Below are 16,655 nucleotides of genomic sequence, written 5' to 3'. Positions count from 1 at the left end.
CGGGACCCCAAAACAAATAGTATGGTCCACGAAACGGGCTAGAATCGGCCAAAACTGTACTTGTTGATGACCGACACATAAGCGCAACTTGGAGTTCAACAACTATGGAAATCCTTTCTTGAACCCAAAACGGTAAGTAATAGTCCACGAAACGGGTCAGAATTGGCCAAAACTATGAGTGTTAACGACCGACACGGAAACGCACCCGGGGGATCGTCAATCATGGATATCACTGTGGCACCCTAAAACGATGAGTAATAGTGCTCGAAACGGACCAGAGTTGGCGAAAAATTTGAGTGTTGATGACCGACACGTAAACGCACCCCGGGGTTCGTTAATCGTGGAAATCACTTCAGGACCCCAAAACAGTGAGTAATAGTCCACGAAACGAGTCGGAATCGGTCAAAACTGTGAGTGTTGATAACCGACACGTAAGCACACCTTGGGGTTCAACTACTATGCAAATCGCTACGGGGCCCCAAAACGGTGAGCAATAGTCCACGAAACGGGGGAATATTGGCCAAAACTGTGAATGTTGACGACGGACACGTAAACACCCCAGGGGATCGTCAATCGTTGAAATCACTCTGGGATCCCAAAATGGTGAGTAATAGTGCATGAAAGGGACCAGAATCGGCCAAAATTATGAGTGTTGATGACCGACACATAGACGCACCCTGGGATTTGTCAATCGTGGAAATCACTTCGGGACCCCAAAACTGAGTAAGGGTGCAAGAAACGGGCCAGAATCAGCCCAAACGGCAAGTCTTGACGATCAACACGCAAGCACACCTTGGGGTTTGACAACCTTGGAAATTACTTTGGGACCCCAAAACGAAGAGTAAATACAAGGTCTTAATACACTGACATAGGTTTTGATTTTTTTTCCTCTTGTTTATCTGGTTAATTTGCTCTTTTTTTTCTTTAATATGATTTTCCTTTTGCAATAGTAGAACTACATTTTATTTTTTGTGTACATGAATATTTTAAAAAAATACATGTTCAAGTTTTTTTCAAAGTAATTAGAGAGCACTTTTCCAATATCTGGTGAACATTTTTTTAGTGCGCGATGAACAATTTTTTAGACTTGTTCATGCAATTTTGAATAAAAGTTCATTAATTTTAGAGAAGTTTTATGTATTTTTTAAAATTTTAGTATTTCTTTTAAATGAGTCCATAGTATTTAAACTCTTCACGTATTCTTAAAGAAATATTCATCTAAATTTTAGAAAATATTCGCACTATTTTCTGAAGAAAACAAATCGTGTAACAAAAATGTTGTATAAACTATGTACGTGTGTGTGTGTGTGTGTGTGTGTGTGTGTGTGTGTGTTGACCTCTGTCCTTTGGTAAAAAAGTTTTGGAAATTGTCCGTCGGTACTTTAAGAACCTCACGCACCAAGTTCATAGCCCACGAGCAAGCAATAGCCCAACCCAGGTCCACCAAGGAAGACAGAGAAAATACAGCAACGAACAAGCAAGGCCAGGCCTATGCCCAGAGGCATGCTACGACAGCAAGTAGGGATGATGTCAGCCCGACTGAGACTTCGCAAAGTCTCAGTTGACTGAGACCTAGACATGTCCTTTTTTAGAACTAATATGTTTGTGTGCAGGTTGGATTCCTCATATGCTTTCTAGAAAAAGAAGAGATTCTTTATAGACGAGTCAATGTGTACATACTTTATATTTTACGTAACGTTACATATATCTACTTTTAAATCTCATCCGTCAATCTTTATGGTTATCACAAAATCAATGAATATAAAGGGGACACCATATGGAGAACTATGAAAGTCTCCTCCCTTTATTATTAGGTAAAGATAAAGATTGACTAGAGCATGCACTTTTACACCATCAACAGAAAGTCCCGCGCGATAATTTTGTCAATTGCAATATCCGTCTGCTCAGTCTTTTGAAGGTACTCATAGGAATAGAATGTGTTTGTGCGCCGCGAGTGTTCATATATAAAGATGAGTGCACGTGCATGTGTGAACATTTTCATCTCGGACAATAGACCAGGCTAGAGTGAGAGCGCGCACCGGGCAAACAAGTGGCGCTGAAGCATCATCATTTTCTTTTATTTCAATTCGCATCCGAAATTCGTTCACACGAGAAAAAGATGAGAAAAAAATATTACATTATCAAACACGCCAATTATCTTGGTTAGTATGGGACGCGTCCACATTGCATCCGCCGGTCGATAATGTTCACGCATGCACGTAGACATCGAGCTCCAGGAGAACGTCGTTCCCATGCCAGTTCACCGTCTTCATCAGCACGTACCCCGTTGCCATCCTGAATCTCCCCATGCCGCCGACCACCGGGAGCTCCCTCACCGGAGCCAAGACGTTGTCGCGGCCCGTGACGGCAAGCGTGCTCCCGCTGCAGGGCCCGCTGGTGACTACCAGGTCCATGGAGACGTGCAGCGTGGGGTCGCTGCTGATGGAGGACGACGCGATGTAGAACCCCTGGGCGCGTCCGAGGGCCCTGGACGTCGTGTTAGGGCCTTCGGTGAGGGTGTCGTCCATGACCACCACGTCGCCAAAGCGCCTGTCCTTGGAGCCTCCAAGAAGCGGGCCGGTGCCGTGGGCGACCACGATGGCGCTGGCGTTTGGGCCGTTGGAGAAATCGTGCATGTAGAAGGCACAGGCGGCAGGGGAGACGATGACAACCATGGCCATGAGTAGAGGGGCTAGAGCTGCAAAGGTGATGAGTTGGCGAGCCATGTCGATTTACCGATGTTGCATGCCAAGGTGATGGACCTAATCCTAATGGTGCATGCATGGATGTCCTTAAATAGAGCGCATTTTTCTCCTCCGTCCCAAAATTCTTGTCTTAGATTTGTCTAGATACGAATGTATCTAATATTTAAAATGTGACTTGATACATTCGTATTTAGACAAATGTAAGACAAGAATTTTGAGACGGAGGGAGTACTAAAAAAAGAGATGTTTCTCAACTGGGCGATAACGTGACGCTGCAAAACGATTTTTTTTTATGGTGAAAGGAGTTTTATTCCATAGATATAGAGCTACAGTCGAGAGGCAAAAAATTCTCGGTACATGGTGGCCCTTAGTAGGAGTACTAGATTAACCAAACAAATACTGTGGCTAAATAAGAAACTTCCGTAAAAAAAACTAAATAAGAAACTAGGGAATTTATAATAATAAAAAATAACTAGAATCGTTAGTTTGTTTCGCCTGGTGGGTGTTATTAGCCGGCCAGAACCTTTTCAATGCATTGGCTAGCCTGAACTATTTCAAACCCCGGGATACACCGACATACAATGGTACGTCGTGGTACTCTTTTTGGATGTTTTTTTTTCTTTGAGAATCACTGATGAGGGTGGAGAGTTCTCCTTAGGCTTTGATCCAATTTATAAGAAAAACTGGATTAAAAATCTTAACAAGTTAACCCCGTTTTTTAGATAACTGGGTCGAAACCATAGAAATATCAAAGTTAAAGAAGAAGAGAAGAAATGGACGCCCAAGAGAAGGCACAACCTAGCAGCAGATATATGATCATCACCACGAGAGGCACATATAGATGAGGGGTGTTGTCGAAGGACACACACCAACAATATTTCTGACTTTCCCCCTCTCGCCCCCGCGTCGCTCCAACAGGGGCGACACGGGTGGCCAACCCTAGCCGCCGCCGCCGGCCTCCCCTCCCCTTCCTCTCCTCCTCGTCGCCACCAGAGGAGCCGCCGGTGCACCGCGCGGCTGCCGAGGAAGGTGGCGGCGAGGATCTAGTAGCCCGGGCCTCCCCCGAGGTGCTCTGCTTCCATGGCGGCGGCCATGGCGAGTGGGCCGGCTTCTGCTTCAGCGTGCGGTGGCCGGCGGTGCTGTCCGTCCTCCTTGGCCGTGGGGGCGGCGAGGTGGCGGCAGGTGGTGGCGGTGGTGCCCTTTTCCGATCTGAAGGTTCCATCCTCAGACTTCCACGGCGCCTCCTGCTGGATCTGGCCTGTGGTGGTCTCCGGCTACCGGGGTTGTTCCTGCTTGGTGGCTGGAGGTGGGTAGGGCATCGGAGAAATCCGAGGCCAGCTGGTCCGGCTACGACGGCGGTGACGTCCTTGGACACCGTTCCCTTCTTGTTTGCGTCGTCAAGGTTGTCCCTTTTCCCCTCCTCTCCCCCCTTCTCGTGCACCGGGCGAAAGCCTAGATCCCTTCCGGATCGGGCGGAAGCGGCGCCGCTCGCGTCGTCACCTTCTTGGTGGTGCCGTCTTTGGTGAGCTTGGGGTGGTTGTGCCGTCTGGTTCTCTGCTGGTGGATGGTGGCGTGGTCGGAGTTTGGCGGATGGTGTCTCTGCGGTTACTCTTATCCGCTCTTTTGGTAGCTCCATGGCCATTTGGTTTGCAGGTGCTCGGTGCTTGTCCCTGCAGACTAGGTGTTCCTATGCGCTCTGTTTCAGCACCCTCCTTCCACTGCTGCTTGACCCTCAGCCGTCCTGCCTTGCCATTGCATCTCCTCGCGTGCAAGTCTCTCGACAGGGTCGAAGTTAATTTTCATTGCGCTTGTCTTGCTAATGCTGGTGATCTGGTTTGGCTTCAGGGGGCTACGGCGCCGGATCACTCCTTAGCTCTCGGGTGAGCGTCTTCATTTCTTGACGGATCAGCGCCCTTCGTGCCAGGTGTTGGGAAACGTAGTAATTTCAAAAAAAATCCTACGCACACGCAAGATCATGGTGATGATATAGCAACGAGAGGGGAGAGTGTTCGTCCACGTACCCTCGTAGACCGTAAGCGGAAGCATTAGCACAACGCGATTGATGTAGTCGTACGTCTTCACGATTCGATCGATCCAAGCACCGAACGTACGGCACCTCCGAGTTCAGCACACGTTCAGCTCGATGACGATCCCCGGGCTCCGATCCAGCAAAGCTTCGGGGATGAGTTCCGTTAGCACGACGGCATGGTGACGATGATGATGTTCTACCGGCGCAGGGCTTCGCCTAAGCTTCACGACGATATGACCGAGGTGGAATATGGTGGAGGGGGGCACCGCACACGGCTAAGGAACGATCCGTAGATCAACTTGTGTGTCTAGGGTGCCCCCCCCCTCGCCCCCGTATATAAAGGAGCCAGGGGGGAGGAGGCGGCCGGCCAAGGAGGGCGCGCCAAGGGAGGAGTCCTACTCCCACCTGGAATAGGACTCCCTCCTTTCCTAGTCCAACTAGGAGACCTTCCATGTAGTAGGAGTAGGAGAGAAGGAAAGGGAAGAGAGAAGGGAAGGAAGGAGGGGGTGCGGCCCCTCCCCCTAGTCCAATTCGGAATAGGCCTTGGGGGGCGCGCGGCCTGCCCTAGGCAGCCCCTCTCTCTTTCCCGTATGGCCCAATAAGGCCCAATACTTCTCCCGGCGAATTCCCGTAACTCTCCGGTACTCCGAAAAATACCCAAATCACTCGGAACCTTTCCGAACTTCGAATATAGTCGTCCAATATATCGATCTTTACATCTCGACCATTTCGAGACTCCTCGTCATGTCCCCGATCCCATCCGGGACTCCGAACTCCTTCGGTACATCAAAACTCATAAACTAATAATATAACTGTCATCGTAACGTTAAGCGTGCGGACCCTACGGGTTCGAGAACTATGTAGACATGACCTAGAACTATTCTCGGTCAACAACCAATAGCGGAACCTGGATGCCCATATTGGTTCCTACATATTCTACGAAGATCTTTATCGGTCAAACCGCATAACAACATACGTTGTTCCCTTTGTCATCGGTATGTTACTTGCCCGAGATTTGATCGTCGGTATCCAATACCTAGTTCAATCTCATTACTGGCAAGTCTCTTTACTCATTCCGTAATGCATCATTCTGTAACCAACTCATTTGGTCACATTGCTTGCAAGGCTTATAAAGATGTGCATTACCGAGAGGGCCCAGAGATACCTCTCCGACAATCGGAGTGACAAAACCTAATCTCGAAATACGCCAACTCAACATGTACCTTCGGAGACACCTGTAGTACTCCTTTATAATCACCCAGTTACATTATGACGTTTGGTAGTACCCAAAGTGTTCCTCCAGTAAACGGGAGTTGCATAATTCTCATAGTTATAGGAACATGTATAAGTCATGAAGAAAGCAATAGCAATATACTAAACGATCAAGTGCTAGGCTAACGGAATGGGTCATGTCAATCACATCATTCTCCTAATGATGTGATCCCATTAATCAAATGACAACTCTTTTGTCCATGGCTAGGAAACATAACCATATTTGATAAACAAGCTAGTCAAGTAGAGACATACTAATGACACTATGTTTGTCTATGTATTCACACATGTATTATGTTTCCGGTTAATACAATTCTAGCATGAATAATAAACATTTATCATGAAATAAGGAAATAAATAATAACTTTATTATTACCTCTAGGGCATATTTCCTTCAGTCTCCCACTTGCACTAGAGTCAATAATCTAGTTCACATCACTATGTGATTTAACACCAATATTCACATCTGCATGTGATTAATACCCATAGTTCACATCATCATGTGATCAACACCCAAAGGGTTTACTAGAGTCAATAATCTAGTTCACACCGCTATGTGATTAACACCCAAAAGAGTACTAAGGTATGATCATGTTTTGCTCGTGAGAGAAGCTTAGTCAACGGGTCTGTCATATTCAGAGCCGTATGTATTTCGCAAATATTCTATGTCCACAATGCTCTGCACAGAGCTACTCTAGCTAATTGCTCCCACTTTCAATATGTATCCAGATTGAGACTTAGAGTCATCTGGATTGGTGTAAAAGCTTGCATCATTGTAACTTTTACAACAGGCTCTTTTATCACCTCCATAATCGAGAAACATCTCCTTAGTCCTCACTAAGGATATTCTTGACCCATGTACAGTGATCTACTTATTAGATCAAAATTGTATTTCTTTGCCATAACACAGAGCAAGGTATACAATAGGTCTGGTTCACAGCATAGCATACTTTATAGAACCTATGACTGAGGCATAGGGAATGCCTTTTCATTCTCTTTCTATTTTCTGCAATGGTCGGGTCTTGAGTCTTACTCAACTTCACACCTTGTAACACAGGCAAGAACTCCTTCTTTGACTATTCCATTTTGAACTATTTCAAAATTTTATCAAGGTATGTACTCATTGAAAAATCTTATCAAGCATCTTGATCTATCTATATAGATCTTGATGCTCAATGTGTAAGCAGCTTCACCGAGGTCTTGCTTTGAAAAAACTCTTATTCAAGTATCCTTTCATGCTATCCAGAATTTCCATATCATTTCCAATTAACAATATGTCATCCACATATAATAATAGAAATGCTACAGAGCTCCCACTCACTTTCTTGTAAATACAGGCTTCTTCAAAAGTCTGTATAAAACCATATGCTTTGATCAACTCATCAAAGCGTATATTCCAACTCCAAGATGCTTGCACCAGTCCATTGATGGATTGCTGGAGCTTGCACACTTTGTTAGCATCTTTAGGATTGACAAAAACTTTCTGGTTGCATCATATACAACTCTTCTTTAATAAATCTATTAAGGAATGCAGTTTCGACATCTATTTGCCAGATTTCATAAAATGTGGCAATTGCTAACATGATTCAGACAGACTTAAGCTTCGATACGAGTGAGAAAATCTCATCGTATTCAACACCTTGAACTTGTTGAAAACATTTCGCAACAAGTCGAGCTTAGTAGGTAGTAACACTACTATCAATGTCCATCTTCATCTTGAAGATCCATTTATTTAACATGGCTTGCTGATCATCGAGCAAGTCAATCAAAGTCCATACTTTGTTCTCATACATGGATCATATCTCAGATTTTATGGCCTCAAGCCATTTCGTGGAATCTGGGCTCATCATCGCTTCCTCATAGTTCGTAGGTTCATCATGGTCTAGTAACATGACTTCCGGAACAGGATTACCGTACCACTCTGGTGCGGATCTTACTCTGGAAGACCTACGAGGTTCTGTAGTAACTTAATTTGAAGTTTCATGATCATCATCATTAACTTCCTCACAAACTGGTGTAGTAGTCATAGGAACATATTTCTGTGATGAACTACTTTCCAATAAGGGAGCAGGTACAGTTACCTCATCAAGTTCTACTTTCCTCCCACTCACTTCTTTCGAGAGAAACTCCTTCTCTAGAAAGGATCCATTCTTAGCAATGAATAACTTGCCTTCCGATCTGTGATAGAAGGTGTACCCAATAGTTAACTTTGGGTATTCTATGAAGACGCACTTCTCCGATTTGGGTTTGAGCTTATCAGGTTGAAACGTTTTTCATATAAGCATCGCAACTCCAAACTTTAAGAAATGACAGCTTAGGTTTACTTCTAAACCATAGTTCATACGGTGTCGTCTCAACGGATTTAGATGGTGCCCTTTTAAACGTGAATGCAGCTGTCTCTAATGCACAACCCCAAAACGATAGTGGTAAAACCGATAAGAGACATCATAGATCGCACCATATCCAATAAAGTGCGGTTACGACGTTCGGACACACCGTAAAGCTGTGGTGTTCCAGGTGGCATGAGTTTGTGAAACTATTCCACATTGTTTTAATTGAAGACCAAACTCGTAACTCAAATATTCGTCTCCGCGATCAGATTGCAGAAACTTTATTTTCTTGTTATGATGATTTTTCCACTTCACTATGAAATTCTTTGAACCTTTCAACTATTTCAGACTTATGTTTCATCAAGTAGATATACCCATATCTGCTCAAATCATCTTGTGAAGGTCAGAAAATAACGATATTTGCCACGAGCATCAACACTCATTGGATCGCATACATCGGTATGTATTATTTCCAATAAGTCAGTAGCTCGTTCCATTGTTCCGGAGAACGGAGTTTTAGTCATCTTGCCCAATAGGCACGGTTCGCAAGCATCAAATGATTCATAACCAAGTGATTCCGAAAATCCATCTTTATGGAGTTTCTTCATGTGCTTTACACCGATATGACCCAAACGGCAGTGCCACAAATAAGTTGCACTATCATTATTAACTTTGCATCTTTTTGGCTTCAATATTATGAATATGTGTATTACTACGATCGAGATCCAACAAACCATTTTCGTTGGTGTGTATGACCATAGAAGGTTCTATTCATGTAAAAAGAACAACAATTATTCTCTAACTTAAATGAATAACCGTATTGCAATAAACATGATCAAATCATATTCATGCTCAACGCAAACACCAAATAACACTTATTTAGGTTCAACACTAATCCTGAAAGTATAGGGAGTGTGCGATGATGATCATATCAATCTTGGAACCACTTCCAACATACATCGTCACTTCACCCTTAACTAGTCTCTGTTTATTCTGCAATCCCGTTTCGAGTTACTAATCTTAGCAACTGAACTAGTATCAAATACTGAGGGGTTGCTATAAACACTAGTAAAGTACACATCAATATCAAATATACTTATGTTCACTTTGCCATCCTTCTTATCCGCCAATCACTTGGGGTAGTTCCGCTTCCAGTGACCAGTCCCTTTGCAGTAGAAGCACTTAGTCTCAGGCTTAGGACCAGATTTGGGCTTCTTCACTTGAGCAGCAACTTGCTTGCCGTTCTTCTTGAAGTTCCCTTTCTTCCCTTTGCCCTTTTCTTGAAACTAGTGGTCTTGTCAACCATCAACACTTGATGTTTTTCTTGATTTCTACCTTCGTTGATTTCAGCATCACGAAGAGTTTGGGAATCGTTTCCGTTCTCCCTTGCATATTATAGTTCATCACAAAGTTCTACTAACTTGGTGATGGTGACTAGAGAATTCTGTCAATCACTATCTTATCTGGAAGATTAACTCCCACTTGATTCAAGCGATTGAAGTACTCAGACAATCTGAGCACATGCTCACTAGTTGAGCGATTCTCCTCCATCTTTTAGCAATAGAACTTGTTGGAGACTTCATATCTCTCAACTCGGGTATTTGCTTGAAATATTAACTTCAATTCCTGGAACATCTCATATGGTCCATGACATTCAAAACATCTTTGAAGTCCCGATTCTAAGCCGTTAAGCATGGTGCAGTAAACTATCAAGTAGTCATCATATTGAGCTAGCCAAACGTTCATAACGTCTACATCTGCTCCTGCAATAGGTATGTCACCTAGCGGTGCATCAAGGACATAATTCTTCTGTGCAGCAATGAGGATAAACCTCAGATCACGGACCAAGTCCGCATCATTGCTACTAACATTTTTCAACATAGTTTTCTCTAGGAACACATATAAAAACATAGGGAAGCAAAAACATAGGGAAGCAACAACGCGAGCTATTGATCTATAGCACAATTTGCAAAATACTACCAGGACTAAGTTCATGATAAATTCAAGTTCAATTAATCATATTACTTAAGAACTCCCACTTAGATAGACATCCCTCTAATCCTCTAAGTGATTACGTGATCCATATCAACTAAACCATGTCCGATCATCACGTGAGATGGAGTAGTTTCAATGGTGAACATCATTATGTTGATCATATCTACTATATGATTCCCGCTCGACCTTTCGGTCTCCGTGTTCCGAGGCCATATCTGTATATGCTAGGCTCGTCAAGTTTAACCTGAGTATTCTGTGTGTGTAACTGTTTTGCACCCGTTGTATTTGAACGTAGAGCCTATCACACCCGATCATCACGTGGTGTCTCATTACGAAGAACTTTCGCAACGGTGCATACTCAGGGAGAACACTTCTTGATAATTAATGAGAGATCATCTTAAAATGCTACCGTCAATCAAAGCAAGATAAGATGCATAAAGGATAAACATCACATGCAATCAATATAAGTGATATGATATGGCCATCATCATCTTGTGCTTGTGATCTCCATCTTCGAAGCACCGTCGTGATCACCATCGTCACCGGCGCGACACCTTGATCTCCATCGTAGCATCGTTGTCGTTACGCCATCTATTGCTTCTACGACTATTGCTACCGCTTAGTGATAAAGTAAAGCAATTACAGCGCGTTTGCATTTCATACAATAAAGCGACAACCATATGGCTCCTGCCAGTTGCCGATAACTTCGGTTACAAAACATGATCATCTCATACAATAAAATATAGCATCACGTCTTGACCATATCACATCACAACATGCCCTGCAAAAACAAGTTAGACGTCCTCTACTTTGTTGTTGCAAATTTTACGTGGCTGCTACGGGCTTAGCAAGAATCGTTCTTACCTATGCATAAAAACCACAACGATAGTTCGTCAAGTTGGTGCTGTTTTAACCTTCGCAAGGACCGGGCGTAGCCACACTCGATTCAGCTAAAGTGAGAGAGACAGACACCCACCAGCCACCTTTAAGCACGGGTGCTCGCAACGGTGAAACCAGTCTCGCGTAAGCGTACACGTAATGTCGGTCTGGGCCGCTTCATCTCACAATACCGCTGAACCAAAGTATGACATGTTGGTAAGCAGTATGACTTGTATCGCCCACAACTCACTTGTCTTCTACTTGTGCATATAACATCAACGCATAAAACCAGGCTCGGATGTCACTGTTGGGAAACGTAGTAATTTCAAAAAAATTCCTACGCACATGCAAGATCATGGTGATGATATAGCAACGAGAGAGAAGAGTGTTCGTCCACGTATCCTCGTAGACCGTAAGCGGAAGCGTTAGCACAACGCGATTGATGTAGTCGTATGTCTTCACGATCCGACCGATCCAAGCACCGAACGTACGGCACCTCCGAGTTCAGCACACGTTCAGCTCGATGACGATCCCCGGGCTCCGATCCAGCAAAGCTTCGGGGATGAGTTCCGTCAGCACGACGGCATGGTGACGATGATGATGTTCTACCGGCGCAGGGCTTCGCCTAAGCTTCGCGACGATATGACCGAGGTGGAATATGGTGGAGGGGGGCACCGCACACGGCTAAGGAACGATCCGTAGATCAACTTGTGTGTCTAGGGTGCCCCCCCCCCCCGCCCCCGTATATAAAGGAGCCAGGGGGGAGGAGGCGGCCGGCCAAGGAGGGCGCGCCAAGGGAGGAGTCCTACTCCCACCTGGAGTAGGACTCCCTCCTTTCCTAGTCCAACTAGGAGACCTTCCATGTAGTAGGAGTAGGAGAGAAGGAAAGGGAAGAGAGAAGGGAAGGAAGGAGGGGGTGCGGCCCCTCCCCCTAGTCCAATTCGGACTAGGCCTTGGGGGGCGCGCGGCCTGCCCTAGGCAGCCCCTCTCTCTTTCCCGTATGGCCCAATAAGGCCCAATACTTCTCCCAGCGAATTCCCGTAACTCTCCGGTACTCCGAAAAATACCCGAATCACTCGGAACCTTTCCGAACTCCGAATATAGTCGTCCAATATATCGATCTTTACATCTCGACCATTTCGAGACTCCTCATCATGTCCCCGATCTCATCCGGGACTCCGAACTCCTTCGGTACATCAAAACTCATAAACTAATAATATAACTGTCATCGTAACGTTAAGCGTGCGGACCCTACGGGTTCGAGAACTATGTAGACATGACCTAGAACTATTCTCGGTCAACAACCAATAGCGGAACCTGGATGCCCATATTGGTTCCTACATATTCTACGAAGATCTTTATCGGTCAAACCGCATAACAACATACGTTGTTCCCTTTGTCATCGGTATGTTACTTGCCCGAGATTTGATCGTCGGTATCCAATACCTAGTTCAATCTCGTTACTGGCAAGTCTCTTTACTCGTTCCGTAATGCATCATTCTGTAACCAACTCATTTGGTCACATTGCTTGCAAGGCTTATAAAGATGTGCATTACCGAGAGGGCCCAGAGATACCTCTCCGACAATCGGAGTGACAAAACCTAATCTCGAAATACGCCAACTCAACATGTACCTTCGGAGACACCTGTAGTACTCCTTTATAATCACCCAGTTACCTTATGACGTTTGGTAGTACCCAAAGTGTTCCTCCAGTAAACGGGAGTTGCATAATTCTCATAGTTACAGGAACATGTATAAGTCATGAAGAAAGCAATAGCAATATACTAAACGATCAAGTGCTAGGCTAACGGAATGGGTCATGTCAATCACATCATTCTCCTAATGATGTGATCCCATTAATCAAATGACAACTCTTTTATCCATGGCTAGGAAACATAACCATCTTTGATAAACAAGCTAGTCAAGTAGAGACATACTAGTGACACTATGTTTGTCTATGTATTCACACATTTATTATGTTTCCGGTTAATACAATTCTAGCATGAATAATAAACATTTATCATGAAATAAGGAAATAAATAATAACTTTATTATTACCTCTAGGACATATTTCCTTCAGTCTCCCACTTGCACTAGAGTCAATAATCTAGTTCACATCACTATGTGATTTAACACCAATATTCACATCTGCATGTGATTAATACCCATAGTTCACATCATCATGTGATCAACACCCAAAGGGTTTACTAGAGTCAATAATCTAGTTCACACCGCTATGTGATTAACACCCAAAAGAGTACTAAGGTATGATCATGTTTTGCTCGTGAGAGAAGCTTAGTCAACGGGTCTGTCATATTCAGAGCCGTATGTATTTCGCAAATATTCTATGTCCACAATGCTCTGCACGGAGCTACTCTAGCTAATTGCTCCCACTTTCAATATGTATCCAGATTGAGACTTAGAGTCATCTGGATTGGTGTAAAAGCTTGCATCGTTGTAACTTTTACGACGGGCTCTTTTATCACCTCCATAATCGAGAAACGTCTCCTTAGTCCTCACTAAGGATATTCTTGACCCATGTACAGTGATCTACTTATTAGATCAAAATTGTATTCCTTTGCCATAACACAGAGCAAGGTATACAATAGGTCTGGTTCACAGCATAGCATACTTTATAGAACCTATGACTGAGGCATAGGGAATGCCTTTTCATTCTCTTTCTATTTTCTGCAATGGTCGGGTCTTGAGTCTTACTCAACTTCACACCTTGTAACACAGGCAAGAACTCCTTCTTTGACTATTCCATTTTGAACTATTTCAAAATTTTATCAAGGTATGTACTCATTGAAAAATCTTATCAAGCGTCTTGATCTATCTATATAGATCTTGATGCTCAATGTGTAAGCAGCTTCACCGAGGTCTTGCTTTGAAAAACTCTTATTCAAGTATCCTTTCATGCTATCCAGAATTTCCATATCATTTTCAATTAACAATATGTCATCCACATATAATATTAGAAATGCTACAGAGCTCCCACTCACTTTCTTGTAAATACAGGCTTCTTCAAAAGTCTGTATAAAACCATATGCTTTGATCAACTCATCAAAGCGTATATTCCAACTCCAAGATGCTTGCACCAGTCCATTGATGGATTGCTGGAGCTTGCACACTTTGTTAGCATCTTTAGGATTGACAAAAACTTTCTGGTTGCATCATATACAACTCTTCTTTAATAAATCTATTAAGGAATGCAGTTTCGACATCTATTTGCCAGATTTCATAAAATGTGGCAATTGCTAACATGATTCAGACAGACTTAAGCTTCGATACGAGTGAGAAAATCTCATCGTATTCAACACCTTGAACTTGTTGAAAACATTTCGCAACAAGTCGAGCTTAGTAGGTAGTAACACTACTATCAATGTCCATCTTCATCTTGAAGATCCATTTATTTAACATGGCTTGCTGATCATCGAGCAAGTCAATCAAAGTCCATACTTTGTTCTCATACATGGATCATATCTCAGATTTTATGGCCTCAAGCCATTTCGTGGAATCTGGGCTCATCATCGCTTCCTCATAGTTCGTAGGTTCATCATGGTCTAGTAGCATGACTTCCGGAACAGGATTACCGTACCACTCTGGTGCGGATCTTACTCTGGAAGACCTACGAGGTTCTGTAGTAACTTAATTTGAAGTTTCATGATCATCATCATTAACTTCCTCACAAATTGGTGTAGTAGTCATAGGAACATATTTCTGTGATGAACTACTTCCCAATAAGGGAGCAGGTACAGTTACCTCATCAAGTTCTACTTTCCTCGCACTCACTTCTTTCGAGAGAAACTCCTTCTCTAGAAAGGACCCATTCTTAGCAATGAATAACTTGCCTTCCGATCTGTGATAGAAGGTGTACCCAATAGTTAACTTTGGGTATTCTATGAAGACGCACTTCTCCGATTTGGGTTTGAGCTTATCAGGTTGAAACTTTTTCATATAAGCATCGCAACTCCAAACTTTAAGAAATGACAGCTTAGGTTTACTTCTAAACCATAGTTCATACGGTGTCATCTCAACGGATTTAGATGGTGCCCTTTTAAACGTGAATGCAGCTGTCTCTAATGCACAACCCCAAAATGATAGTGGTAAAACCGATAAGAGACATCATAGATCGCACCATATCCAATAAAGTGCGGTTACAACGTTCGGACACACCATAAAGTTGTGGTGTTCCAGGTGGCATGAGTTTGTGAAACTATTCCACATTGTTTTAATTGAAGACCAAACTCGTAACTCAAATATTCGTCTCCGCGATCAGAGCGCAGAAACTTCATTTTCTTGTTATGATGATTTTTCCACTTCACTATGAAATTCTTTGAACCTTTCAACTATTTCAGACTTATGTTTCATCAAGTAGATATACCCATATCTGCTCAAATCATCTTGTGAAGGTCAGAAAATAACGATATTTGCCACGAGCATCAACACTCATTGGATCGCATACATCGGTATGTATTATTTCCAATAAGTCAGTAGCTCGTTCCATTGTTCCGGAGAACGGAGTTTTAGTCATCTTGCCCAATAGGCACGGTTCGCAAGCATCAAATGATTCATAACCAAGTGATTCCGAAAATCCATCTTTATGGAGTTTCTTCATGCGCTTTACACCGATATGACCCAAACGGCAGTGCCACAAATAAGTTGCACTATCATTATTAACTTTGCATCTTTTTGGCTTCAATATTATGAATATGTGTATTACTACGATCGAGATCCAACAAACCATTTTTGTTGGTGTGTATGACCATAGAAGGTTCTATTCATGTAAAAAGAACAACAATTATTCTCTAACTTAAATGAATAACCGTATTGCAATAAACATGATCAAATCATATTCATGCTCAACGCAAACACCAAATAACACTTATTTAGGTTCAACACTAATCCTGAAAGTATAGGGAGTGTGCGATGATGATCATATCAATCTTGGAACCACTTCCAACATACATCGTCACTTCACCCTTAACTAGTCTCTGTTTATTCTGCAATCCCGTTTCGAGTTACTAATCTTAGCAACTGAACTAGTATCAAATACTGAGGGGTTGCTATAAACACTAGTAAAGTACACATCAATATCAAATATACTTATGTTCACTTTGCCATCCTTCTTATCCGCCAATCACTTGGGGTAGTTCCGCTTCCAGTGACCAGTCCCTTTGCCGTAGAAGCACTTAGTCTCAGGCTTAGGACCAGATTTGGGCTTCTTCACTTGAGCAGCAACTTGCTTGCCGTTCTTCTTGAAGTTCCCTTTCTTCCCTTTGCCCTTTTCTTGAAACTAGTGGTCTTGTCAACCATCAACACTTGATGTTTTTCTTGATTTCTACCTTCGTTGATTTCAGCATCACGAAGAGTTTGGGAATCGTTTCCGTTCTCCCTTGCATATTATAGTTCATCACAAAGTTCTACTAACTTGGTGATGGTGAC

General features: G+C 43.2%; 1 protein-coding gene across 1 annotated transcript; it reads right to left on the bottom strand.

The window, feature by feature from the left end:
- Positions 1–2,057: 2,057 nt before the first annotated feature.
- Positions 2,058–2,637, bottom strand: LOC119294313 (dirigent protein 1-like). Its single transcript, XM_037572525.1, has one exon. It carries the CDS (start codon positions 2,634–2,636, stop codon positions 2,208–2,210), a length of 429 nt encoding a protein of 142 aa, XP_037428422.1. The 5' UTR covers position 2,637; the 3' UTR covers positions 2,058–2,207.
- Between the last annotated feature and the right edge of the window lie 14,018 nt (positions 2,638–16,655).

This window comes from Triticum dicoccoides, chromosome 4B (genome assembly GCF_002162155.2).
Source record: "Triticum dicoccoides isolate Atlit2015 ecotype Zavitan chromosome 4B, WEW_v2.0, whole genome shotgun sequence".
Taxonomy (NCBI): Eukaryota; Viridiplantae; Streptophyta; class Magnoliopsida; order Poales; family Poaceae; genus Triticum; species Triticum dicoccoides.
This window is presented reverse-complemented; position numbering and strand designations above follow the sequence as displayed.

Bases quoted from the DNA above. Each gene is read 5' to 3' on its own strand.
- LOC119294313 (XM_037572525.1), bottom strand. From the start codon at position 2,636: ATGCACGATTTCTCCAACGGCCCAAACGCCAGCGCCATCGTGGTCGCC.